We start from the raw sequence: 27,095 nt of genomic DNA on the forward strand, positions 1-27,095 counted from the left end.
TATATTTGTATATGAATTACTAAATATATTACTGCGGAAAAAATATTATATGCAATATTATTTTGTATTTTCCCTGAAATAATTGACGAAGTACATATTTAACACTTTAAATTTTACATGTCTGATAAACTTAATGCACGTTTTATAAATAAAGCAATTTTGTATTTTAAAAACATAATTATTTTGCCGATAAAGTAATTAAAAATCGAAATGTATTTAATACGACTTAAGTGATAAGAAAACAACGTATAGATTTACATTCTAAATGAAGCTTGATTCATGAAAACTGTAAAGTGCATTTTATGTAAATACGTAAATTGATGATAGAGGGCTTATCGTGTTTGACGTTTGTGAGAAGAAAAGTACTGATTGTTTACAATTTTACAAGATCTCAAAAGTTCAGAGGAATAAGTAGATGACATGGACGCCAATGCAGATGATGACGGAACACACAGCGAATTAGGTATATCTTTTTACATGGCGCACATTTAAATATATTAAATTATCCTTTAAACAATAACAGGTTATGTAGTAAGTTTTCCACATATTGTTCCAAAATGCAGAGATTCTTCCTTATCAATTATTTATAAAATTATACGTCTTAAATTTTTATAATTTTACATATATGTTATTTATCTACTTCTGATACTTTCATATCATTATACTTTCATATTATCCTTATAAATCACTTCAAGTTTTTTGTATGTATACATATATGTCTTCATACATAAAGAAACACAAGAAAAGAATAAAATATTTGTATTACAGAATATCCAGAAAATAGACAAAATGATGTCGAAGAGGATTATTCAGAAGAAAATACAGATGAAACATCTATATCTACTGAAAGCACTTTTGATTTAACATTACCAGCAACACATTCTGTAAATTTTCAATATATGTTCCCAAATTTATGCTAAATATTTGTTTTTAATTTTCTATGTAATTTAGACAGAAAGATGTTATTTGAGTTGTGTTTGGAATGTTATAATATAAATGTATTTAATTAGTATTTAGGACATAATTTAGAAGAACTTAGAGGAAGGACAATATTAGATGATGGACTTTACGTTAACTTGCCATTACTAGTGAAACAGTCTGTCATGTTATTTCCTGGACAAACATTACCAATGACAGTATTTGATGCACAGACCATTGATATGATAAGAACTTGCATTGAAAATGACCGGACATTAGGTGTTGTATGTTTGGGATATGATAAAATGGTACCAATAGGCACAACTGCTGAAATTTATGAGTGTATGTATGATCCTGATCAAGGTTTTCGTTTGAAAGCTAAAGGCAGGCAAAGATTTAAGATTCTCAGAGTTATAATTCAGGTAAGTTTTAAAATAAATCATCATATATGTAATATAGTAATTGTCAAAATAATAATATATGTTAATGAAATTATTTATTATATATGTAAATTTCCTTTGTTCTTCTATACACTCATGACTCTTATAACAAGGGCATTTGGTTGTAAAATCAGGTATTTCTGAAAAAAAGATTAATATATTTACTTCTATATATGTAGGGATATGATAAAATATCAGCCCGTGTACAAGTTTTACCAGAAATAACGCTTGGGCCACCATTCTTAGACGAACGTATAGCCTCGTTGGATCATATGCGAATACATCCGAAAAATGAGGAAGATTTTAAGAAACAAGAAAAAGTAGAAAATTTAGATGCTGTAGTAACCCCTTGGCCTGCTTGGGTATACCGACAATATGATCCTTTAAGACTTTCATTAAAAATACGACAACGTTTACAATTTATCGAAAGCAGTATGTGCTAGTACTATACATGATTCTTATATAATATCCTGTAATCTTAATGTTGTTTGTACATCATTTTAACTTAAAATTATTGATTGATTGCAGAAGGAAGTAGTATACCAGAAGATCCATCAGACTTATCATTCTGGGTTGCCCAAAATTTGTTACTAGATGATAATGAGCGAATCGTTTTATTAAATTACGATTGCGCAATTTCAAGGCTACAAAGAGAAATTAAATATCTTGTAGAAGTATATAAAATTAACAATTTCTATTAAATCTTTCTAAATACAATTATTTTAAATCTTTAAAATTAATAGATCATATTTTATAGGATAAAATATTTGTTTGTTGTAATTGCGATTCTTATATTGGAAGACAATCACATATGTTTCCAATGAGTAAAGAAGGTCCACAGGGTACATATTGTAATCCTTCTGGTATTATACATGAAACTGTAACTTTATATCATGCGCAAGGCCTTGCCTTAAGTGATAATCCACCGTCAATAAATTATACGTGGTTTCCAGGGTAAGAATTATTTCTTCATATATTTTATTCTATTCTTTCATACTTTACATTAAATTATTTTAGACGTGGATTTGTTTCATGATAGATACGCCTGGACTGTCGCAACGTGTAAAAATTGTGGTGATCATATGGGATGGAAGTTTACAGCAGTTCAAAATAATTTAAAACCTAAGGCATTTTGGGGATTGATACGTAAAAGTTTGAAAAATAAAGAAAAATGAGCAAATCATAAATTCAATAAATACCTTAGACCGAAAGGTTCGTTAGTTTGGAAAACCTGGTGCAAATTCCCATAGTTTTTTTAGTGTTATATGACTATGTGCAATGTTTATACCTACCCTTGTGTTTAGCGTTTGTGCTGTTGTGAGCTTTCATTAGCGATAATATTAATTTTTCCAGTATCAAAGAAAACCATACAACATATTGGAACAGTTATTTACCATGAATTTCCAATCAACTGAAGTACAGTATAAACAAATTTTAACAGCTGTGTATATAGAATTTAATTTCATAGCTATTTATAGTTATATATAAGCATGAGTTACGAGATTGATATAAAACTGCATTAATTTTTACATGATTGTATTTCATATTTATATTAAATTTAAAACGTAAATGAAATGGATCAATCAATATAAAAAAAAATATATATCAACTATTATTTTTGCAAGAGCAGTTTATTCTGCTTCATATGCTTTTAATCAGTGTCTAGATAACATACAATTCTCAACTCAAATTTTTTATTTAACTAGTCACTATGAGACATATAAATCCATCTTCAATATCAGTATAGTGATATGATAAGAATTTGTCAACGTACCTTGCCTAATAAATTCGCAAATCGGAGGTTGCTGGCATCTAATAGTAATTAGATACAAATTTTTTACGGTTTTTATGTTCTCACTTAACACGATGAAGTAGCGATAAATTCGTGAAAGATTGAAATAGTATTCATTTTTCTTATTGGTGTGTAATATTTACATGTTTTCCTTTTCACATTATTATTGAGGAATGCATGTATAATTGCAAAATGAGTTTAACTTTATGCCATTATTGTACTGAATTTCAATAATTATATACAAGCTATGATCAAAGATATAATACATGTTACTGGAATATGCTATTTTGTTATTTGTATATCAGAATTTAATAAATGTGAATTTAACGTGAAAAACGTTATTTACAAATTGCTTGGTCTTTTATTACTTAGAAAAAAATATTTTGAATAGGTTTAGACACACAAGGGAATATGAAATTGAAGGTGAGTATATAAAAAAACAGGAAAATTAAATGAGATATTTGAAAGGAAACAGGATATTATGAATTAAACTGCGTTTTTTCATTAATATCTTGCGCATGTTGTATATTTCTCGGTTACCTTCAATTAAATTTGTTATAATTATATCTGTATCTCAATCATTCTCTTGTATATGTATCGTGTTTTCTTTAATCGTGTTGAATTAGCAGATATGCTTATTTAACAATCTGCCACAAAAATTTAATCATTCGACGATAACATTTCGTATTATAGTACTATCATTCAGACATATTTCGTTATATGTATATCGTAGTCGTTTCGTACGTACTCGAGATTCGGATACGCTGATTCATTCGTATTTATCATTTCGACAGTTGCTCGTCGTTTCCTGATTCCTATGTATGCCTGAACTTATTTAACTTTGTGACTTTAATTCCTAAACCAATTTAATTTTAAACGTGGATATTTTAACACGTTGTTGACTGATTAAACAAATGCGACGAAGTATCTACCATAAATTATATATTCGTCTGGCATAAACTTTGATGTATATATTTTTAAAATACATCAAAGACTTTCTTACACTTAATTTTTTTAAAGCGCCACTATCATAGTTCATCTCTCGTATATTCTTCATAATCTATTTCCACGTTACATATTCGACAATATATTAATGAAACAAACATTTTTTAATATTTTGTATTTTAAAATTAGATGAGAATAAGAGATTGTAGGATATTTATCAGACACATTAATGCCGACATTGCAATATCAGTCCAATTAAAACAGAAAGATAAAAAAAAGGCATATTGAATGAATTTCAAGATGATAACTATGACTCAAGCTGCAGGAACTAGCGATTTTCAATTACGCTTTCAGATTTAAAATTATTTTTGACAAAAAAAAAAGAGAAAAAAACAACAATAACAATTGATTTCCTTATGAGTTTTTACATTTCAATTTTTTTATTAGCATGTATCTATCTGCGCATTTTCACAATAATAATACATATTTATAATACATATATTAACAGAAATCTTTTGTCTAGGAGATAAACAGATAGATATTCTGTTAAAAAATTTGTTCTAACGTTGCCAGTATATATAAGCAGTTTATAATATAAATGTAATACATCGCTATATTTTAAATAAAAGGACGTATTAAGTGTCAATTATTTTTTTCTGCTGTAACATAATCCCGTATTTTAAATTTAAACAAAACTTATATTAATACAAAAAAAAATAAAGGTTTACGAATTTCCGTCGTATGAAATTTTTGTTCTTGATATATATCCTTCAGAAAAAGTTATTTACACAAAAAAGCATTCCTTATGTTCGCTTGAATATTGTTTACTTGAATCCGAGTAATATATACACAAAAATTTTAGTTTAGTATAATTATTTTAGTAAGTATCTTATTTAATGTGTTAATTATTAAATCATGATCATTGCCTTTGATACCTGTATCATCTCGATCTAGATAAACTTAATCATAGTAAAACTGCCAGACTTGTAAATAGTTCGAATTTACTATAGGTTAAATATGAGAATATTATCGAGAACGTATATAGAAGTATATTCGTCGCATATATTCGAAAGTATTCATTAAATTATATTCCAATATCTTTCAATACTTGTTTTTAGCTGTGAATACTCATCCATTGAGAATAAAGTATCGGAATAAAAGTAAGAATATAGATACGGGTCAGGAAAACGTACGTAACAGACTGTCGGGTTTTTTTTATCATTGCTAATATCTTGTCCCACATGGATGTTTTATCACGTCACTTGTACACTTCGTGTATGCATAATTATTTATAGATCTGTAATATAGATATTTAATGTGTTTTATTATTGTATTTAATAAAAGCAGAAATTGAAATATCACAGGGAGAGACTTACTTTCAATTTCCGATCCTGCCGAGATAAGTTTAGTGTGCGGCTGTGCAGTTGTGCTTGGTTGTTGATTACTTAGTTGTCCCGTAGTCACTGGTGCAGCAAAACCTGGAGGTGGTTGCATTGCCCAATGTTGAGTTGGTGCATTCTGTTGTTCCTTATAAACAAAATTTGTTATGAAGATTTACTATACAATATGTACTTTTAAATTTATTTTAAATTTTTGAAAATATAAAGTATAATAATGAAAATGAAATATTATAACAGTGTTTAATACCTGTTGCGCATTATGTGATACAGTGTGTGTAGGATGAACATGTGGAAATTGCCATGTACTAGTAGTTTGGAATGGAAGAGGCCTAGAAGAACTAACAATAGCTGGATCAATCGAAGTCCAGTCTGCAATAGGTCCAAAATTGTTCCATCCACCTTTTTGATGTAATGCTTGATGATGAAACTGTTGTTGCTGTTGTTGATTATTAATATCACACCAATCTTTAAGCGTATACACTGCATCTCCCGCGCATTTACTAATACCTGTTTTATACATTAATTAAATTTTAGATATTAGTCATAAAAATAATATAAAATGTTCAAGTAATAGTGACTATTATTACAATGTACCTTGTGAATTCAGAAGAGGGTTTCCATTTGGAAGATAGGTATTTTGTTGTGGTGGTTGTGCTCCTGTAAACAGCACACTAGACGAATGACTCATGTATAATATTATATAGATTTTTTGCAAAGTCACAAGAATTCACTTTTATACTTGGATAACACTATTGCTCACCACAAATACATATTTACTGACACTATCTTGCTATTTCCGATTTATATAAGCAAACAAAGAATACACTTCTACTTTCTAAAGTTACAAAACGTTTGTTGTTATTGTGTATATTTTTCTCAGATGAACAATGTAAACATAATATACGTTTACAATCATCACAGATTATTGACAACATTACAAAAATACTAACCCGAAAGAGCATTGTTCGTGGGAGCCGGTCGCGGTATACCAAGACCAAACGAATTCATGTGATTTGGTGTAGAACCAGGGAAACCTGGTGGTGGAAGGCGACTACGTTGTCCCAAACTAGCAGCAGCCACAGTACTCTGAGCAGGGCTTTGGGTACCACTTTGTAATAAATTTTGTGGAAGACGAGACAGCAAGGAATGCGATTGTTGAATAACTTGTAGATTCTGCAGATGTTGGGCCTGCTGTTGCAAATGTGCTATATGGGCGACCTAAATAATAGTCATATACAATAACATGATATGAAAACAAAAATAATCATGAAACTATTATTGTTTGTTTTCAAGAATTATTATTGATAAATTATTAAATTTCATACAGTTGCCAAGGAAGATATAGAAAATACCTGTGGAAAATGTTGTTGACTGAGGTTTGCAATATTCTGTTGATGTTGTACCCTATTTTGCTCTTCTCGTTCTCTTTGTTGTTGTTGTTGTTGTTGTTGCTGCTGCTGCTGCTGCTGTTGCTGCTGAAACCTTTGTTGTTGAATTTGCATTTCATTTTCCATAAGTTCAGCCAAAGCTTTTTGTGTTTCATGGAAAGGATCAAAACCTAGATCATCATCAGGCTTTATATCTGAACCAGATTCTTTATGGTTCCTAACTTCCTCCATAGTAGCATGACCATTTTGTTTTATATATTCACAGTTTTCTTGATTTTGTTGTGCCTTAAGAAATTATAGTTATTCTTCTTATTATCTATATTTAGTAGTATAAAGACAATTTAAATGATATTTATATTTGATTAATTATTTTATAAACTGCTTACCTGCAGAGCAAGCCTTTGTTGCAATGAGTTTTGTTGAAAATCTGCCATGAATTTAGATGCAGGAGAATTAACAAGCAAACTTGATGTAAAAGTACCAGAAGGTTCTGATAGAGTAGTATACTGTAGATTAGCATAAACTTCTTCATCTACAAAACCTTCAGAATTGAAATTCACTCCTGGCGAACTAGAAGGACTGGACTTTTGTACAACATGATTTGTTTGTGAAGTTTCAGGTTGAAAACCAAAAGCTGCTTGCCAATCTTCACTGGATTGAACAATTGGCAAAGAATCAGGAATAGAAGTTAAGCCTGTGGTTGTCCAATTCAAGGTTGGATTTGCTGTATATCCAAAAAAAATAATTATAACATTTTTTATATTTAATTTTATATAAACTATAGGAGAATATAAAAGGAAAACAGACAAATATAAAAACTTAAGCAGTTTTTATAATAACTCGAGTTCATTACTACAAGTGATTATAAATCCACAAATCAATTTGTGGAAACCACAGCACTAAACAAAGATTATGTGTACATGCCTGTCAAAGAAGTAGGTGGCACTGAGGTGGTGGTAGAGATTTTCTGGAAAGTGTTTGAATTGAAGAAACTATTATTGTCCGTCTGAAAGATCGATCGATGATTGAATTGTATTTGAGACCCATTATGTAGTCCTGGTGGTGGCTGTTGATTGGCACCTTGTGATGAATTTGTGCTAGCTGGAGAGGAACCTAAAGATAATATGCACAAATTTCTACACTACAATCTCTATGCAATCAAATCATTTTGGTAGTGTAAAATGCCAGAATAAACAGCTTCTAATACCATTCCTCTCTGCCACCATTAATGAATCTCAAAAATGTAAAAATATGTGTCCAGAAAATTATATTTAAATATAAAGTGAGAAATTACAAAAAAAAGAGGGAAAGAAGCCAATTCTATACATACATAAGATATATTATGTAGACATTCATTGCATATAGAAACAAAAACAATAAACAATTTTCCAGACACTTTCATATATATGTTTGCCCAAATGATGCAACTTACAAGAAGGATAAAGTCAAGTGTGTACAAAAACACAAAAAACAGTTACTATTTTTTTTCAAAGAATTCTCTTTATTTTGGCATATATCTATAACTATTTAAAATTTATTCTACAGTCATGAGACAGCCATAAGATGTGCATGTCATTAATATACTATACATTGCTCAAAAGTTATTGTTTTATGTTTAAAGTACAACATACAGTGTTATAAGAGATAGGCACACATTTAGAATGATTTGTAATTTATTATAAATACTTTGTATGACATATTTTAACATTTAAATGATTTAAATATTGTAATTCCTATCTATAGCCTCTCACAGTCTTTTCATAAATCAAAAGAATAAACTTTCTCCTACTTCTTTTCTTGCAAATATATATTCATAAAACTTTATTAAATTACAGAAACATTAACAAAAAAAACAAATATATAAAAAAATTAATACAGTTTAATGTAACAAAAAAAGAATATTTTTTTAATAAACATTGTTTAAAATTATCATAAGACAAATAAGTTTAAATTTTATCCTATAACTCTTTGAACCTAGAAAATAAAAGATTTCCAAACATAATTCTATAAATATTTTATAAACGTTATTTTAAACTCTAATATACATTTTTAGTAATAATAGTTATAATAGACATTTTGATCATTCTGTTTCTCTTATTCACATATTATTTAACGAATATTATATATTGAATTTAGTCGTTTTCTACATTTATTTTAGAAGCAAGAAATCAATACATATAGAAATGATCACGAATATAAGGAACTCACCCAAAATAGCAGCAACACTGTTCTCCTCACTTGATTCTGTTAAATGTTCCACTTGATGATTCACATTCGGGTCTTCCGTACTCGAAATTGTACTAGCCGGTGTACTACCTTCACGTTGTTGATCTGTTTCACTATCCGAATGCCGACGTTCTCCGTTCTGCATTATTCCATTGACTTTAAGTTCTTGAGATTGCTGCTGCTGTTGTTGTTGTTGTTGCTGTTGATGCTGAACTAATTTAGATCCTTTATTACATTGTTGTTGTGATTGTTGTTGAGGTGGTGGCTGCTGCGGTTGTGATTGTTGTTCCGATTTACACTTACTACCCAATTTCTGTAGTACATCACTATTCGATTCGGAGGAAAAATTTCTAATATCCTTTTGTCCATTAATTTGTGATTGCACATTATTTTGTGTACCAATAGAGCTAGATTCTGATCGGGAAGTTGTCCGTGTACTATGTTTTTCTTTGTTTTGACAATTTTTGTGTTTATTCCGTGCTGCTTGAGCTTTACTTTCACTATTACTTTTTCCTCTCCGTATATTCATATTTTCACCTTTATTATTATTGTTCTGTTGTGTTGAACTACCAGAGGATACATGACTCTGCTGGTTTGTTGTACTACTTCCGTTTGTCATGTTGTTTTGCTGCGATGTTGTTTGTGATGGCGGTGATAATTCTTTACAATTTGTTTGTGAACCTGTAGATATAAGATTAGAATAATTAATAAACTACATATGATTATATTGTTTTTAAATATAATTATTTTTATGAAAGGAAAACCCACTATTTGTCTGTCCAGTCTGTAACGATGGCCAAGCTTCTTTGGCTTGAGAATTTGAAGTTCCATTCTCTCTAACAATACTGCCTGTCACTGATGGTGATGGTGTCGGTTTCCTTGCGTAAAAAAGTTACTATTTGAGTTATGCTGTCTTCTCTTTCAATTATAACTCAATTCAGTAATTTCAAATGTAAAATAAATTACCGTTGTGCAGACGCATGTGACGCATGTGACGCATGTAACGATTGCACAAGTTTACGCTCATATTCTTGATGTTTGCCCTGATGCATCTCTTCTTTTGTAAATGATGCCTCCTGGTCCCCAAGATCATGTAAATACATACAATCTGGTTTCGGACAAGGCTGATTACGCATAAAATGTGAACAATACTTTGTTGTTCCTAGCGACGTTTTAATTGTCCGTCCATCCATAACAACGTTATTCACAGCCTCTATAGCACGTAGTGCATCTTCTTGACGCTAATAATAAAGAAATTTAAAAAAGATATATATATATAATTCCTAAAAGTAGTAAAATAATATAGCTTTAAATGTAAAAGTATGCAGAACTTACCTGATAAGTAACGTAAGCTGAAGCACTAGGACCTTGAGACCCTGCATAGGAAGTGCTTTGATTTATTACAACCTTGTGAATTTTGCCAAATTTTCCAAAATATTCATGCCGTTTTAATATCTGAAAATTAATTATTACAAAAATACTAAATGTCAACAATAATATTTTATTTAAATTATTAGTGACCTTACTTACATCAGCATCCGCAAGTCTCAATGGTAACCCTACTACAAATACTAGATTTTTTTGTACTACTCTCACATTTGCTAGATGTTTACGGTTTTCTGTAACCCTTTGCTTACGTTGCTGATCTTTTAATCTCTTTTCTGCTTTTAATCTAACAAGGAAAATGAATATAATAACTATCAATGATTCATACAAACACAGTAGATATCATAAAATGGATGTTACATACCTTGCAATTTCTTCCATACTGAGAGGTTTAAAATCAGCAGGATTTTCAGAATAGGCCTTCCGACAAGCAGGGCATAAACCATTTTCATCTGTACGAATTCTATGCCAGCAAAATCTACATATTTGATATCCACAAGTACATGGAAAGAAATTCAAATCATCCACTTCCAATGGTTCCATACACAAAGGACATTCCACTGCATCTTCTCCACTTTGATTCAATACTGACATTTTTGTTTCTAGTTTTTATATCACACAATATAGTAAGTTACCAAGATTTTCTTTAGTTATAAATCCTGCACACAAATAAAAAGTATTTTACACAAGGTATTTAACACTCTTTCAACCATATATATGAAAAATTTGTAATTATCAATTATCAAAATATTTTAATCATGGTAATAATATTATCAATGAAATACACATGGTAACACTGAAAATGCTTGGAATATACATTTTAATTGAAAAATAACATCATTATCAATGTAAATTTGGTACACATACGTGCAAAGTCTCCACAATGCCTTGATACTATGTAATTGACTGTACTTGCAACTTCTTATACACTAATATCCTTGCACAATCTGAAACAAATAATAGGACATTAAAACATTGTACTATAAAAATGTTATGAGTCAGACGTGTCATCGAGTATTAGCAGCCGTTTTCGTGGAATTCCACGTCAATTCGTAAGAAAATCCTTTGCAACGTACATCGTAACGGAATTTCTTTTCTGGAAATATTTCACCGTGGAAGCGTTGAAATGAATCATATACCAGAAGGAATTAAAACAGAATATTTTCTCGGAGAAAATATAATAGAAGACGGTGACTGTTTAGCTGACAGATTTGACGAACAGTTGGAAAGGAAGGGTCCGTTTGACAGGAGCTGTCAGAGAAACGTTAAACGAACAAATAACGCCTTAGATTTCAGAGAATTAGGTTAATCGCGTATGCCCTATGGTGGACGTAGAAATGACAAGTTTGTACGTGAGGTTGAGAACGACGACGAAAAACTTGCGGTAGGGCCCACCGTCTGTACTCTCCCACTCACTTTCTCTCTCTCTCTCTCTCCCTCGCTCTTACGGTGAGACACGAACTATACGAGAGGGCGACGATCGGATGAAACAGCTGTTGGTGGCGTCGAGAGAAGCGAAGAAACGTCAGAGAGCGAGTGAGAGGTACTACGCTATAGCAGGAACGTACGTGAAAATCCGTGGAAAAGTCGGCGTGGTGGGACATGACACGTAAATTCCCCGGAGATTCAAATACAACTATTCACATACGCAAGGACGATGGCTCGATGTTTCGCGTTACGATTTTGAAGGGGGGAAAAGGCAAGCGAGAGAATGAGGAATGGAAGTAACGAAAAGGAGTGGCGGAGGGAAAGAGAGGGGTGGGGAAGAGAAGAGAGAGTAGGAGAAGGAGCAACAGAGAGAAGAGTAGAGACAAAACGAGAGAGAAAGAAACAACATACAAAAAGGAAGATAGATAGAATAACGATGCCATCATTCGTTTTGTCCCTTTTTAGCCAATGGTCGTTGTCTTGATTTTGCGCGTAAAGAAAAAGACTCTCACCGATTTCTCATATCTGTTGTACCTACTTTTTTAAAAGAAACCCGTGATCCCAGTTCAAATGCAAACAAGTAATGGCCCCAACTCAAATATTTCAGTTTGTGAAAAAAAAAAAAAAAAAAAAAAAAACTGTAGTACAGCGCGATTAACATAGTATGGCTCGCGGCGAACGTCACAAAGGATTGAATGATTTGTCGTCAGAGGGGTTGCTAAATACCCTGGACTGGTTACAGGGTATACCTGGTTCGTTTAACCTTAACTTCGTTACAATAGAGAAACTTTTCGACAGTCCTCGGTAATAGATAAACCGCGTGCCACCGTTTTCGTTGATTCTAGAGTTATGTTCACGCATTCGTCCGTCCAAATTTCTTGACTCTTGTTTACTTACGTTATAACTTTTCCACTAACAAATCTCTTTTCTGTACTGGGAAATTTTTGTACAGTCTTCTAGATCTGGTCGCATGCGCACCGCGACTGCGCAGAAGCGGACATTACATATACTGGTATTTAAAGAAAGGCACATAGGTAAAGGTTTCTGAAAGCGCATGTCAAACTAAAACTTCGATTATGTTATTATGACTGTACAAATCTTTGCTTCCTATTCTTTTTTCATTCAGTTAGATAGGTTTATTATTTACGTGTGATATAAAATGGGCACTTAACAAATGTTTTTTATAGCGTTTCAAGTTCTATTGAAAATTTTGATGCTCACAATTTCTTCTATTTTATATTTACCGCGCACTCGGAAATGATCAGTGACTGATATGACAATGGCACCAACGCATGAAGACAAATGTTCCTAGTATTGGATAAAATAAGGTACATTCTCACCGAACGAATTCTATTCTTTCAAACTTATTTCAATTAATTAAATGTAAAACTCATTCATTCATATTACATTTGTCGTTGATATGGGATACAATAACATTTTGTCAATTTTCCATAATAATCTAAAATTAAACATTGCGTTTTATTATGAAGCAACTAATTTTACAGTTTGCATTGTCCAGTTAAAATTATCTTTCTGTATTTTTATCTGTTGATTTAATTTCTTATAAACAAATGAGGGTGCAAATAAATTTTTATAGTTAATGTAGTACACAATTGTAGTATACAATCTTAAAGCAATGTATTATATATAATATTGTTTTTTCCTATTATCATCCTTTGCCTTTAAATCAATTACTTTATTACACTTTTTCAACATTACCTTTGTAATTGACACCAAATAATGGATGCCGAGTTCTCAAATTTTTTGGGAATGGTACACTGCAGTTTTCTATTTGCATTGGTTTAGTTTTTGAAATACTTGAAAGTTTTCGTCTGATAGTAATTGTACCTGCTGGCTTCATATTGACTACATGAAAAAAATACAAAATGTTAGAAGAAGCCACTGATTATATCTTGAAATAGATAAAAAAATATATTACCAGTTTTATATTGTGATTTTACTTTACCAGTATGAAGTACACATGTAATATTACATTTAACTTCATGAGGCACTGCACAGTATTTTTCCTCTTTAATTTTAAATTTAGATTTTTCTCCAAATATTAACATCTGACCTTTAAGTTCGTTTGGATCTATCTACAAATTGCATGATATTTATGATATTAATATATTATTTTTTTACTTAAATATATTTAACTTACTGTTCCAGGAATATCCATGATCCATATGTCTTCACTATCAGATAAATCATCTAAACTCAATGTAGTATCTGTAGTTTCCATAATTAAGTCTTCTTGTTGTACTAAATCACTGATCTAAAATAAAATTGATAAAATAATTTTATGCAAAGATATTTGGTACAGAATATATATAAATTAAATTTTATTTACAGTACGTGGTCTTGTAGTAGATGTTGCATTCATTGATGCTCTGTTGCCAGTTATTTCATTTCTTGTTTCTTTGTTATTTTCTATATGTTGCTCCACTTCTATCACATTTTTTTTCTCAGCTTTTTTCAAAATGCTTTTCTTAACTATAGGTGAATTAACATGCGGACTGGCAGGTTGAATGTTTGGATTGATCGTTATAGATTTATTACTCTTTGACTGAGGTATTTCAGTTTCTGTGGCATCCATTAGGACCATGCTTTTATTTAATTGAGTATTTAACTTAGTTAAAGAATCATCCGCATCTAAATCAGTCATGTTCGATAAAACTATAAAATTATATTTTAGATTTATAAAATTCTTATAATTTTCAAATTCTTCAAACGAAATTCATTAAGTTATTAACATTTATGTACAAAATACAATTTGCACAATTTTGACATATTTCGCTATATTTAAAAAGTCTATTACTAATACACTATATAAATGAGATGAAACATTAAATTGTCACATAAATATATATAATGTTCAAAATAATCAAATGTACACGTTTTATTGGTATATACGTCTTCCAATACTAGGTTCTATATACAATAGTAACATCACACTAAATTTGAAAACAAAACCGACTAATTCATAGGTTAGAATTGGAATCTACTATTAGATCTTTATACTTATATCATGATGATTTTTCTAGTTGTTCCACAGTACAGATACTGCACCAAGCGGTCAAGTGTTGAAGGTGTTCCACATTAGCATATACAAGAACCTATAAAGTTAGGGATCTGCCCTGTTTGGTTCCACGCTACATATACAAGAACCTATTCAGTTTCGTCAGAAACGAGGTATATTTGTTGCGGTACCACGCTACAAGAGTCTACTTTTCGTTGTACGGTTCTTTGGAAATGTTTATACTTTTCTATCCGAGATAAACAAGTATGAGAATAACAAAATCACGCAACAATTAAATGTAGCTGGCTCAAAAAGAGAAATTAATTGTTTGTTATATTTTTTTTAGAGAAGAAAAGAAAATCTTTCCTTTCAAACGATATATATATTCAATATATAAATAAATTTGCTACAATAATAACTAAATTGTATTGCTATTAAAATATTGTTTATTTAATTAAAGCATTTGCCATACGGTGGCGTAATAGACAATATTTTGAGATAAACAAAAACGTGGTTACTCTAGGTTTCCTAATATCATTGATTAATTTTGATTCAAAGCGCCTACTTTTTAGACATCAGACGTCAGTTGCAATATTTCTCAAGTATTGTTAATTTTATGGTACATTTAGCCTTAAAATAATTACATCATATACGAAATGTCTACCGAAAATTTACGACGATCTTCACGATTAAAAGGTAGTATATAGATTACTGATGATACACTGTAATTTTAATTTTTGTAGATATGTTTATTTACAATCTATTATTGAATAACTTATTTTTATTCTAGTAAGAAAACCTAAAAGGTATATGACATCTCATTCAGATGAAAATTTGGATGATAATCCAGTAAATACAGTAGAAGATGAACTCAGAGATATAGAAGAGAATGTACAAAAGCCAGTTGGTAAATTTTCAATGACGAATTTAGTATTAATTTTTCCGTTTTTTCCAAAATTTAACAAATGTATTATTTATTTAGAATTATTTTCAAATGATGATGTAAGCGGACAGGCATTATATAAATTCCAAACACCGAGTAGAAAAGATGCTATGACAAAGAAGGCACATTTATGTCGTACACCTATTAATGATGTTCCATTACCCATAGCTAAAGTTGTTCTTGAAAAGATAAATGTTTATAATAAAGAACAACCAAAAACATCAAAGAAAGACCAGAAAATTTCAAAAAGTATAGCTTGTAAAATAATATAACATTCTTCATTTATTATACATTTTTTAGCAATAATATAAGGCTACTAATTTATATTTTTAAATATTCAGTTCCTGTTATTCAAAGAAAATATGAATCTGGATTAACATCAAGTGAAAGTGAGAGTATATCTGAGTCTAGTGATTACCATCCAGTTGAAGATACTGAAGAAACAACCGATAGTGAGGATGTAGTTTCTAGTAATGATGAAAAAGATCAGATGAAAACAAGGAACCAAAAGCAAAAACTTATATCACAGTCACATTTATTGAATACACCAAAAAGAGCAACTAGAAAAAATAAACCTTCAATTATTCATAAAGATTTTGTAAGTAGAATATATTATATAATATATAATAAATTTCACTAAAATATGGATATATGAATTATACAGTACATTATTACTGTTATGTCTCATATTTTTAAAGCATATGCAAACGGATGAATACTTTGCAACACAATCAGAAAAGGTAGTTACATCTGATCGGACGTTAGAACATCTACGTAATTCTCGTTTAACAAAAGAAAAATTGGAAAAATTGTTAGCAAATCAAAGTCATGTGTCTTTACAACATAAAAAGAATATTTATTCAATAACTAAGAACTACTCTACGATGTTTCCTATGTGGTATTTTATTATGGAGTAAGTTAAGAACAAAATATTGAAACCTATAAGCTTTTAAAAAATGTAGTAATAGATATTGCTTTATTGTATTTTAGGCAAGGCTATACTGTATTGCTTTATGGCTTAGGTTCAAAAAGATGTTTAATCAATGATTTTTATAAAAGTATATCTTATCATCCATCACTAGTAGTAAATGGATTCTTTCCTAGTTTAACTATGAAAGATGTAAGTCATATAAATAGAGTTGAGATATAAATATTCACGTAATATGATGATTAAAAATAGCTCATATTTTTTAGATACTTGATGGTATAATTATTGATTTATTGGAGTTAAATTGTCCTAGCAATACAACTGAATGTATTGATGTTATTGAAAAAACTTTAAGGCAAAATCCAAAAGACAGATTGTATTTGTTAATACATAATATAGATGGTATGATGCTACGTTCAAATAAAGCTCAAGATTTACTATCTTGTCTTGCAAATATACCAAATATTTGTGTTTTAGCATCAGTTGATCACATTAATGCCCCGCTATGTATGATCAATTTCGTATTATATTTTTAATTCATTACATTTTTAGTAATTCTTATATGATTGTACATTTATAGTATGGGACCATACAAAACACTCCAAATTCAAGTTTTTTTGGTGGGATACAACAACATTTCTATCTTATCAAGAAGAAACATCTTATGAAAGTTCACTCTTGGTTAAGCAAAGTGGTGCTCTTGCTTTATCATCTCTTCATAATGTTTTTCTTTCTCTAACTTCAAATGCTAAGTCAATCTATCTATTGCTTGTAAAGAATCAGTTAAGCAACAGTAATAATGTTAATTTTACTGGTAATTTCAAATTTATAAGAAAAGTATTACATATAGAATTAATATAGTTTCAAACATAATAATTTATTTACAAATTTCTATTACTAGGAATGGCATTTAAAGATCTTTATCGAGCTGCTCGTGAAGGATTTCTTGTAAGCTCAGATTTAGCATTAAGAGCACAATTAACTGAGTTTATAGATCACAAGTTAGTTAAAATAAAGCGCAACATTGATAGTATTGAGCATCTTATCATTCCATTAAGTTCTGGACTTCTAAAGCAGTTTCTAGAAGAACACGATACATGACATTTTTAACTACCTGTAGCATATAAAATATGGTAAAGTATAAGCATTTATACTTTTTAATATTCTTTTTATATACCAAATTTATTAAAAAATTTATATTTTTCTAAAAAAGAAGAAAAAACAATAAAACATTCTATAAAAAATATAATGGACCACATAATTGTTATGTCATGTCCTTTAAAAAAAGGTTTTACAGATATCTAAATCTAATTGTTATATTTAATGCGTAATATATTAATATATATACGTTTCTATGTCATATAATTATTAGGTTATAAGTAATTAATTAGGATATGTATACATATAGGTTTATACAAATTAAAACATAGTTAAGGGTTAAGATATATTTACAATATCATGTTGGTAGCATTTGGTGTTGGTACCACGTTGGTACTATTCAATGACGCGAAGCGCCAGTGGTAGTAGTATCGTGCAATTCGTGTATTATTTTTTACGTATGATTATGACACGATAAGCCGGGTAGTGTGTAAAATACAGTAACAACTAACAGCTATAAGATGTCAAATACGTTAGGCTAGATAGTAGGCGGAATTACGCGATAGCGAAAGGTTAAATGAGTTATTAACGCATGTATGTGGTCCACAATTTGATAGGTAATTACATTGTTAGCAACTGTTATTTCTCGTGGTTTAGTGACGAATAAAATTTGAAAAAAATCGTTAATATCATGTAAAATAATACAACACTATAGAAAGTACAATAATCGTATAATGCAGTATACGGTTACCGGCTTGTTATTACTCGGTTTTGATCTAACCTAACTTTTTGCCGTAGAACTTTTAAACGAGGTTATTCAGTCCTACTGGGATGCTTTACCTTTTTTTAGCCACAAACAATGTCATAATTTCGCTGAAAATGTTAGTGTGTGGGCATGTGCGTGTGTGCAACGTTGCGTGAATTACAGTTCCGATTTGACATTGTAAACATGACGACTTGACCTTACAATGGCAAGTTGGACGACCTTGACTTTGGCAAGTATACAATGACCGAGTAGTCACTCTTATCGACTAGAATCAAACTTTCTACGTATAGTTTTGATAATTTAACTGATGAAATTTCATATTGTCAATCAACCTTTTGCATAATATAACCTTATATTCTTAGCAAGAAGCAAACTGCAAAAAATGTTTGATCCTTCTGTCATAAAGATGTAACAAATTCTTGTCTTTTTTTTTATCACCATATTGAACGCATGTCAAATATTTTATAGCACGTTCCTAGTTATATCTATATTACAAAAGGAAACAAAGTTTATATTGCCTCACATATTTGTATTTTTATTTATGATGTATATTATTAGTGTTGCTTGCTTTGAATTTTTAAATTAAAAAGAAATTAAAACAAGAAATAAACGAATAGCGTTAAAAATAAAACAATATTTGATTTTTCTTTCTTTTTCTTTTATTTATATTTGAATGTGTTTACTACCTTCTTATTCGATTAATGATACAAGAATATACATTTTTAAATAAAATGCATATAGTAAAAACTATAATCTTTTAATTCTTATATAGGTATTTTTCATTGTTGTAGGTAACCTATAAACACATTTGCTGTGGCACTGAAGTAATAACATTGGTACAAGTGCTTCGGTGAGTTATTTAATATGAATTTAATTTTATGATAATTTATCTTAAGATTGACATTGATATATCATATGATATTATACTGTGTGTTTTCTCTAATATATATTGATTTTATTCAATTAAAATATTGGCATTTGAGTTTGTAAATTGTCAATATAAGTTTTAATTGCATATTAATCGCAATAATTAATTGCGTTATTTACATGCATTACATAATTATTATTTAACAGCCAAATGTATGTTATAGCATAATGTATAAACTACAAAAGCATTGAAAGAAAAAGTGATAAAAATGATTTATAGTTTTATTTAATATATTTAAATTTTCATTCAAATTTAAATACATTAAACTTTTAAAAATGTTGTTTTAAATAATACGTATGATTATCAATGTCATATAAAATACAGATTATTAAATCAAAAAGACAACTGATTAATTTATTATATAATGTATTATGAATTATATGTTATGTGAAGAGAGAACACGAAAGACTAAAATATGGTCGTGTTCTTAAACAAATTTTTAAGTAATTTTTCATTAATGTACATATATTTACATTTCATATGTGCATCATTAATATATATATATATACATTTAATAATGTATGTATTATGCTTTAGTTCTCATTTAAGAAGTATTTTAATAGAAAAATACTGTTTAAAATGTATTTTTTTTAAATATTTCTAGTTTATCATTTTACTTTTTCAATGCAAAATAATTCCTTTCTTTAAATTACGTTTTTGAAACTAAAAAGACATAATAAAATTATCTTAGTTTAATGTGATGAATGAAGTACAGCAACCATCTTTATCGACGGGTTGGTCTTTGATGATGCTTTAAATTTTATGATTTCTACCACTAGGGATCGTTTGTAGCTTCCTGTCATTTCAAACGATCTTTTATAGCTGTGTTTAATATCGTTTTTAGAATTATTTTAAATTAATTTATTTGTTCAGTGAGTAAAAGTGTTGTTAGTATCTCGTGAAATCTTACACTTGAAGCAGAGGCATAGAAAAGAGAAAATTTTATTGTTTAAGATTTTCAGAGGTATCAAACTGTTATAACGTAAGTACAAAATGACGCTTCAAAAATTATTTATGAATTTGAAACAAAATAAAAATCTGTTGCATAATGTTTAACTGCAAATGAAAATCATATGCTTTTATTTTCTCTAATATACTATCGAAATCAAATTAAAATATCATCTAAAATATTGTGAGGTTAACAGAGAGTAAGGACTATCCGTCGTTGTCAAATAATGGTGGGATTCCAATTATTGAAATTATGTAATGTTTTTTGAATATCCAATAACGTTTTTAGGAAATATTATTGTATTCTCACATTGTTTATCGAGCAATTATAACTCATGTTATTTTCGAAAATTGTAAATTCAAACGATTGTCATAGATTATTACTGCGTGACTCAATACAACTGCAATTATCTAGTATTTAATTTAATCATTTACCATAATTGCGTTACATTAAATATGAGATCAGAATTAAATTTAGAATGAGAAATATAATACCTAATATCACGTATTTTAAGTTTCTCCTGGACTTTATCCGTTTTTCGTTACTAATAACACGTAGCGACGCTCATGTGAATTTCACTTTTCTCAAGACAAACCAATTTCTCCGAGTGGTCTGTCCATTTCTTCGACGGCCATTAACTTTTACTTTCGTACTAACTTATTTCGCGTACGATGGACGTTAAACGACATTTGTCACGGTGAATGACACAACGTATAAACACAGTGTATGAACACGACGTATTTAAAGCCGTAAACGCTTCAACGTTTATTTCTCGCGTTTTTTATTTCAACTTTATTCGTCCGTAATTTACAATTCACGAGATTCAAAATCTTCGTTTTCAATGATAGTGTTTTCGGTCCAGTCGATAAAACAGTTACCAATTTTTTCATGACGTTATCAAACGAGATTTCACATGAACGCGAATTAACCCGAGAGAGTGCATTGGCAATATGGTAATTTCGAATTGCGAACACTATTGTCGATGATTCGCTGACGCACACAATGGTACAAAAGCGGTGCGCGCGGACGCTTAACCAATTTCCGCTTGTTTTAACCAAAATCGAGGTCGTGGAGCCGTTAAGCGTCAAGGATCACTTACGATCATCAAGTCAAGATTCTACGTGTATGACTCATGGAACTCTTTTATCTCGACTACATATGATTCCTTCCACATGCGTCCTCGTCATTATGTGTGCTCGCGAGCACATGACTACGTTTAATAATGTTCCATTGTTACAATATCACCTCTTTTCTCGTTTGACCAGACTTAGCACATCTTCACAATTTTCAATTTAGTTTTCGTATGATGAAAGGTGTATACAATTTTTATAGATATAATTAGAGAAAGACAGAATAGATAAACGGCAGAAATGAACTTTATTTAATAATCTAATAAGTATGATAGAGGATATATAGCGTTAAACTTTAGCTTTTGTCGCGAGAATTTTCATTACTTAATTATTTTGTAATCTAGTAAATCTAGTTAAAATTGTCAGAATTATAAAATTCTTTAGTTTCTGGTTCAGGTATTATTTCATAATGGCTAAAAATAATGATTAAGTGTTCTACTTTTGATGAATTATCCTGCATAATGTACAGCGTTAAAAACCGTTCCCGACGTTTGCTAAAAGCTCGAGCGTTTTCCATGTAAAAGCAGCATTTAACGAGATAGGAAACAACCGCGAAAACTTGCCTTTTTTTATTTCTATAAAAGTTGCTTGCCTTCCCGTTTTGTTTAGTTACTTGTGTAACGAGTTAAAAGATCTTGTGCGGTGGATAATGCGGCGCAGTTGTAAATGAAATCGCAAAACAAATGCAATGTAATAATAAAAACGGTGGTCAGAAGCAAAATGGCTAAAATGAGATAAAAAGACAGGAAAATAAATGTTTCCTGCTACTCTCTTGGTACGTTCCATTCAATTGTGCGGTTTATATTTAATTTTCATACTTTCACAGAGTGCGTAATTCCAATTTCACGTGTATCATCGAATTAGTAATTGAACATTATTATTCCATTTCTATTGATTTTCTGATTTTGTCGTTATTTGATTATATTTAAAAAAAAAAAAAAACAAGTATTCTAATATAATGTAGTCGATGAGATGAGCAAATTCAAAAGAAGCGAGTAAAATTCTCCACAAATAAATCAAGCAACTTCAAATGTAATTCTTCGGTATTGATCCAACAAGAAATGAACCCTTCAAGCTGTCCACCCTTAAATTGTCCGCTCCTAAACTAATAATCCAAAAGAAGCGGGCGAAATCCCTAAACACGTTTCGACCACCTTAAACCTTCGCTTAGCATTTCTATGTTCCATCTTCTTCAAATTAGTCTTCTCCAATCCGTTCGATTCTCGTAGAATCCCAAACTAGGCTCTTTCAACCAATGGTCGTTCCACCTGGCAAATTCTTCCACGATTGTAGAATATCGTTATACAACGGAACGTTTGACAAAAAACAAGCTGCCACGTCCACGTTGCTCGTACCTCTTCCGGTAATCAAGCAGGCGGTCGGTCGATCTTGTATTCAGGTTGCTGATAAAACCGGTTGAATCGATAGAGCGACGCTTCGGTCTGCAGAAAAGTTTACCGGCGTTGGCTTCGCGCATTTATCCGGTTCCCGGTTGTTCGATGGAAACTGTAACCCCGCCACGGCATATTAAATATCCCCGAGACGGGAGATGACTGGGTGCTCGAGGGTGAACGCGCAACTTTGCCAGACCCGTCGTCTTTACCCAGCGATTCCTGCGGATTTCTCCCTCTGTGCACGTTCTGCATACATGCACACGCTCACGTATCATACAGGGTGTCCGATTAGAATGTTCCCATGCAGTTATTCGTCGTATATAACGAGACACAAGGCTCTGATACAAATATTGTATATATTAGTAGAGGGGATGCATCAGGTTTCATGAGGTGGTCGCAGAGAATTCATTATAAAGAGAAATAGATTCAAACAACTTTTCTTTGGTACACAGGGTAGCTTTAAAAATTCCAATTCTTTTTCTAGATGATAAGATATATGTTAGTATCGTTTTATTATTCTATTATTAAGACTTAAGTTGGGGTTGGATTAGAGTTTTAGCTAAAGTTTCAATTGGAGAGACTAAGGCGTTAAGTTAGATTTGGCAAGTTTTCTAGGCATAAAGTTTGTATTTTTAGACATCGATTAATATCGATATTGATTATATATGAAACTTTGGATCCATATTAGGACAATTCTTAATGATTCGAATTATTTCAGGATTATTTTTATCCATACGATCAGGAAATATAATAAAGATATTCAAAAATCTAGCGCGGAAAAATGAAATTTATCGTTCGTAATAAAACATATATATCAAGACAGACCGAGTTCCGCTCGAAACTTCTGTTTCACTTTTTTCTTTTCTCGTAACGTACATTTCCATGGAGACGAATTTGTGGAGAAAGTAACGAGACACCGAGTATATAGCCAGCTTTCAGGGAGCCACCCTCGAAAAAGCGTGCGTACTCGTATTCGGTGGTTCTGTTTTCACCCCGATCCCCTCTTCCTCGCGTTGCGCGTGCTCTCCTGTTCGTGCACTTTCCGTTGGTCCGTCCTCTCCGTGTGTCCTCCTCTTTGTACAACCCGTTCTCTTTCATCGTTCCACGAAATTGTCGTTTTGTGCGTGGCGCACACATTGCCTCTCGCCTTTCCGTTCCTTTCCGTTTTGCGTTCAGTTTGCGTTTCGTGAAACAAGAACGACTTCTCTTCCGCGGGTGAGGAACGTTAATTCGAAACGGGCCGCGTTTCCCTGCAGGGTCGCAAGGGGAATACAGGCTTTCCTCTTGGCTTGAAACGAGTCAACGAGAATATTGTTTCGACGGACAGGAACTCGACGACGGTACTTTTCAGCGTAGCCACCAAATTAAATGGCATCCATGCGATTAACTTTCCCCGGAGATCCGTCATTGCGATAATAAGACTCGGTAGCCCTTTTGCTGTTCCAAAAATCGAAAAAGAATTCCTCGTATTTTTATTGGAACGAAATAACCCTTTATATACGCGACCAGGTATTTCGCGAGGATATTTATGTCAGAACTGCTCTAGATGGAGGAAACTTCTCTATCTAACAGACTTTGATTTAAGAATTTAACATATTCTAGACTTAATGTTTATCTTCGTTCGATAACCGATAGAAATTCGTTCGATTTCGAATTCCAACGAAACGATTCTTTATTCATGCGGTGGAATATTTTTCATTCTAAAGTAATCTGAGTTCTAATCTAAGAGCCAAATCAAACCTAACTCTTCTGTTATTCTAGACATCGAGAAGAATTTGTTCGATTTCGGGTTAGAACAACGTAATCCATCGTCAACGCGATAGAATATCTATCTCTCCTATCTGAACTGAACTCTAGTTCAGCTCCAGAAAAAATCTGTTTAAACCATCTCGTATTGTGTACGAAGAAAACTTTCTATTCTCTTCACAAATCTATCGGTAACACTTACGAATCGTATTAACAAAACGCCGGTAATTAACGCGAATACCTCGCAGTAAAATGTATTGACAAATACAAAGCACAGAATACGATACTTTTTACACAGTACCGAGCTTACAACGGTCAAAGAGACAAGATATAAGAGCATTCTAGCAACGCGACGATGGAGAAACTCCAGCAGCCAGTAAGCTTGATCTGCTAGCTGGTTTCCTAGAGAAAATCGATCGACTGGCTGGAGGAAATCGGCGTCTATAGAGATTCAATGACGATAATCAACGGCAGAGACCCTTTTCTCTGCCTGTCTGTCGACTTCTCTCCAACCTACGTATGACCTCGATAATAACAGTTATGAAACTTGGCCGCGATAGTGAAAGTGGCGTGTACAGGACGTTTCATAATCCGACAACGTCGCCAAAGCAATGGGCAAGCGACGAAGAGGCCCTGAAAGGAGGAGAGGATGTTTGATCGTCAAACAGTTTCACCGGACGTTCGTCGAGACGAGAACGTGGACTCGAACGATGAAACGAGATTGTCAAAAGAAAAAATGAAAGGAGAAAAGTGAGAGACACAAAGGCGGACTGAAATTATGAAATATTGACATACCATCGGTAGAATAATCCTTTATGAATGAAGAACAGTGCTGCGATCCTTGAATCTAGTTTTATTGTTAGCAGTGGATTACACGATACGAAGGTAATGGAGTTTCGTATATTTCGTATAGAGTAGTCTTTCCAGTATACCGCTGACAAAGAAAATATGTTAGGATTGTTTCGCGATGTTTCTTCTACGTAAAATGTCTGCATATCTCATATTTCATTGTCCTACTATCGCTATATAACGTAAATCGCTGTTGACGTCTCAACATTGATAACTGAATATCTGACTCCTCAGGGTACTTGGCATAGATTGATTTTTATTTAATCCGTAGCGATTGCGAATTGAAGTTCAGTACGCGTAGCATGTACGGCAGAAGATCTGATAGAACTTCGTTATCGCTATTCTCCTAGCTTCGCTGTAATAGTTTCTGACAGACAAATATCGAAGAAGTTCTTAAAGGTATCATCTCCTTGGTTCCTTGCCTTCAGATAATTTTGTGTTAATAATATAAAAATATTTGTCTAAGATCTAGTGGCTAATTATATGCAGAAAGAAATATATTTTTCATTTGGAAGAAACGTAATATCGAGATTCGGATCGAAAAAAATTAGATAAACAATTTGAATTTATATTTAAAGATTATCTTCGAATACCATAACCGGTATTTAACAACATTCATATATCATTACGAAATCGAGCAAACTGCAGATGCTTATAAGCAATAATGTAAGATAATTATCTGGTGCTTGCCTCTGGTGTCAGGGTTGTTGGTGGCGTGTGTACGCATTTGCACGCACCACGAGTGCTACTTTACTTCCACCACTATCGTATCTTCATATCGTAGCTCTGCAAAATGTTACGACTTTCTTGTGAACGCGCCGACACTGCGTGTACGTAGCGCGATAAAAATGTGTCACGATCGTACAAGACTTTCCCATTTGTGGCACGCGTGCAACCACGCTCCTCCCTGGTCGATTCAGCTGTCGTTCATATCGTGATATCCAAGGAACGTCCATCAGGTTTTGTCGCACTCTGACTCCGTTTCGAACGTTCGCGATCGGTCTAGGGTTAACGAGGTTGATAATTGTCTTGACGTGATTTATTTGTCGAAGTTTAAATTGATTGGTTTTGTTATTTTGTGGGGATAGCGAAATGATACCGAGTTGTGTCATGGATTGCGTTAAGTTGGTCAAATCCTTCTTTTCCGATGGAATCAATATTATTAGTTTTATGAGTCATGAGTTACGAACACTAATCAACAGCTATAACTCTGATACACAAATTCCGAGTTACGAGTTAGCAGTACTAATCAACAGCTGCAGGTCTTATACACAAGTGGATATAATGGATAAAGTGTTATAAGTAATTTTGAAAATTACAAGTTAACTGATTCTTTTATTTGAAGTAAAATTGTGAGATTATAAAAGGAAAATCTATAATCTGTAATTCGTAACTCGTTAATTTACAAATAGTATTAGCAAG

General features: G+C 31.5%; 4 protein-coding genes across 19 annotated transcripts in view; 2 read left to right on the forward strand and 2 right to left on the reverse strand.

Moving 5' to 3' along the window:
* Positions 1 to 237: 237 nt before the first annotated feature.
* On the forward strand, positions 238 to 3,499 carry LOC100642621 (protein cereblon). Of its 3 annotated transcripts, XM_048412425.1 has the most exons (8): positions 241 to 463; positions 769 to 884; positions 1,011 to 1,340; positions 1,538 to 1,790; positions 1,887 to 2,032; positions 2,116 to 2,312; positions 2,398 to 2,570; positions 2,712 to 3,499. In XM_048412425.1, exons 1-7 carry the CDS (start codon positions 421 to 423, stop codon positions 2,531 to 2,533), a joined length of 1,221 nt encoding a protein of 406 aa, XP_048268382.1. In that variant the 5' UTR covers positions 241 to 420; the 3' UTR covers positions 2,534 to 2,570; positions 2,712 to 3,499. The 3 variants fall into 3 exon arrangements, with proteins under 3 accessions (XP_048268383.1, XP_048268382.1, XP_003401395.3); XM_048412426.1 differs by lacking the exon at positions 2,712 to 3,499 and having other exon boundaries at positions 238 to 463; positions 2,376 to 2,569; XM_003401347.4 differs by having other exon boundaries at positions 242 to 463; positions 2,398 to 3,499.
* A 1,814-nt stretch (positions 3,500 to 5,313) lies between these two features.
* Positions 5,314 to 12,927, reverse strand: LOC100642505 (alpha-protein kinase 1). Of its 8 annotated transcripts, none has more exons than XM_048412413.1 (16): positions 12,821 to 12,927; positions 11,363 to 11,442; positions 10,860 to 11,154; positions 10,640 to 10,781; positions 10,445 to 10,564; positions 10,076 to 10,350; positions 9,878 to 9,987; positions 9,092 to 9,790; positions 7,808 to 7,996; positions 7,270 to 7,607; positions 6,848 to 7,168; positions 6,446 to 6,713; positions 6,090 to 6,152; positions 5,743 to 6,002; positions 5,472 to 5,622; positions 5,314 to 5,392 (listed from the first exon to the last, which is right to left on the reverse strand). In XM_048412413.1, exons 3-16 carry the CDS (start codon positions 11,087 to 11,089, stop codon positions 5,385 to 5,387), a joined length of 3,174 nt encoding a protein of 1,057 aa, XP_048268370.1. In that variant the 5' UTR covers positions 11,090 to 11,154; positions 11,363 to 11,442; positions 12,821 to 12,927; the 3' UTR covers positions 5,314 to 5,384. The 8 variants fall into 8 exon arrangements, with proteins under 8 accessions (XP_048268370.1, XP_048268374.1, XP_048268373.1 ...); XM_048412417.1 differs by lacking the exon at positions 12,821 to 12,927 and adding an exon at positions 12,673 to 12,814 and having other exon boundaries at positions 6,530 to 6,713; XM_048412416.1 differs by lacking the exon at positions 12,821 to 12,927 and adding an exon at positions 12,673 to 12,814 and having other exon boundaries at positions 5,472 to 5,613.
* Positions 12,928 to 13,383: 456 nt separating this feature from the next.
* Positions 13,384 to 14,927, reverse strand: LOC100647128. Of its 2 annotated transcripts, none has more exons than XM_048412436.1 (4): positions 14,274 to 14,927; positions 14,085 to 14,198; positions 13,890 to 14,019; positions 13,384 to 13,789 (listed from the first exon to the last, which is right to left on the reverse strand). In XM_048412436.1, exons 1-4 carry the CDS (start codon positions 14,586 to 14,588, stop codon positions 13,623 to 13,625), a joined length of 726 nt encoding a protein of 241 aa, XP_048268393.1. In that variant the 5' UTR covers positions 14,589 to 14,927; the 3' UTR covers positions 13,384 to 13,622. The 2 variants fall into 2 exon arrangements, with proteins under 2 accessions (XP_048268393.1, XP_003402694.1); XM_003402646.4 differs by having other exon boundaries at positions 13,863 to 14,019; positions 14,274 to 14,919.
* Positions 14,928 to 15,084: 157 nt separating this feature from the next.
* LOC100647246 (origin recognition complex subunit 2) overlaps positions 15,085 to 27,095 on the forward strand; it is a 113,106-nt gene continuing 101,095 nt past the window's right edge. For 2 of the 6 annotated variants that reach the window (XM_048412420.1, XM_048412421.1), the window contains exons 1-10: positions 15,319 to 15,638; positions 15,733 to 15,849; positions 15,925 to 16,143; positions 16,227 to 16,483; positions 16,584 to 16,798; positions 16,876 to 17,005; positions 17,080 to 17,320; positions 17,394 to 17,627; positions 17,715 to 17,946; positions 19,469 to 19,527. In XM_048412420.1, coding sequence (XP_048268377.1) covers positions 15,599 to 15,638; positions 15,733 to 15,849; positions 15,925 to 16,143; positions 16,227 to 16,483; positions 16,584 to 16,798; positions 16,876 to 17,005; positions 17,080 to 17,320; positions 17,394 to 17,627; positions 17,715 to 17,914 — 1,653 coding nt within the window. In that variant the 5' untranslated portion in view covers positions 15,319 to 15,598 and the 3' untranslated portion in view covers positions 17,915 to 17,946; positions 19,469 to 19,527. Of the gene's footprint in view, positions 15,207 to 15,288; positions 15,639 to 15,732; positions 15,850 to 15,924; positions 16,144 to 16,226; positions 16,484 to 16,583; positions 16,799 to 16,875; positions 17,006 to 17,079; positions 17,321 to 17,393; positions 17,628 to 17,714; positions 17,947 to 18,709; positions 18,876 to 19,468; positions 19,528 to 27,095 lie in introns of those variants that run through there. The other 4 variants (XM_048412419.1, XM_048412423.1, XM_048412422.1 and 1 more) reach the window with 4 other exon arrangements.

Source organism: Bombus terrestris, chromosome 15, assembly GCF_910591885.1.
Source record: "Bombus terrestris chromosome 15, iyBomTerr1.2, whole genome shotgun sequence".
NCBI classification, from domain to species: Eukaryota; Metazoa; Arthropoda; class Insecta; order Hymenoptera; family Apidae; genus Bombus; species Bombus terrestris.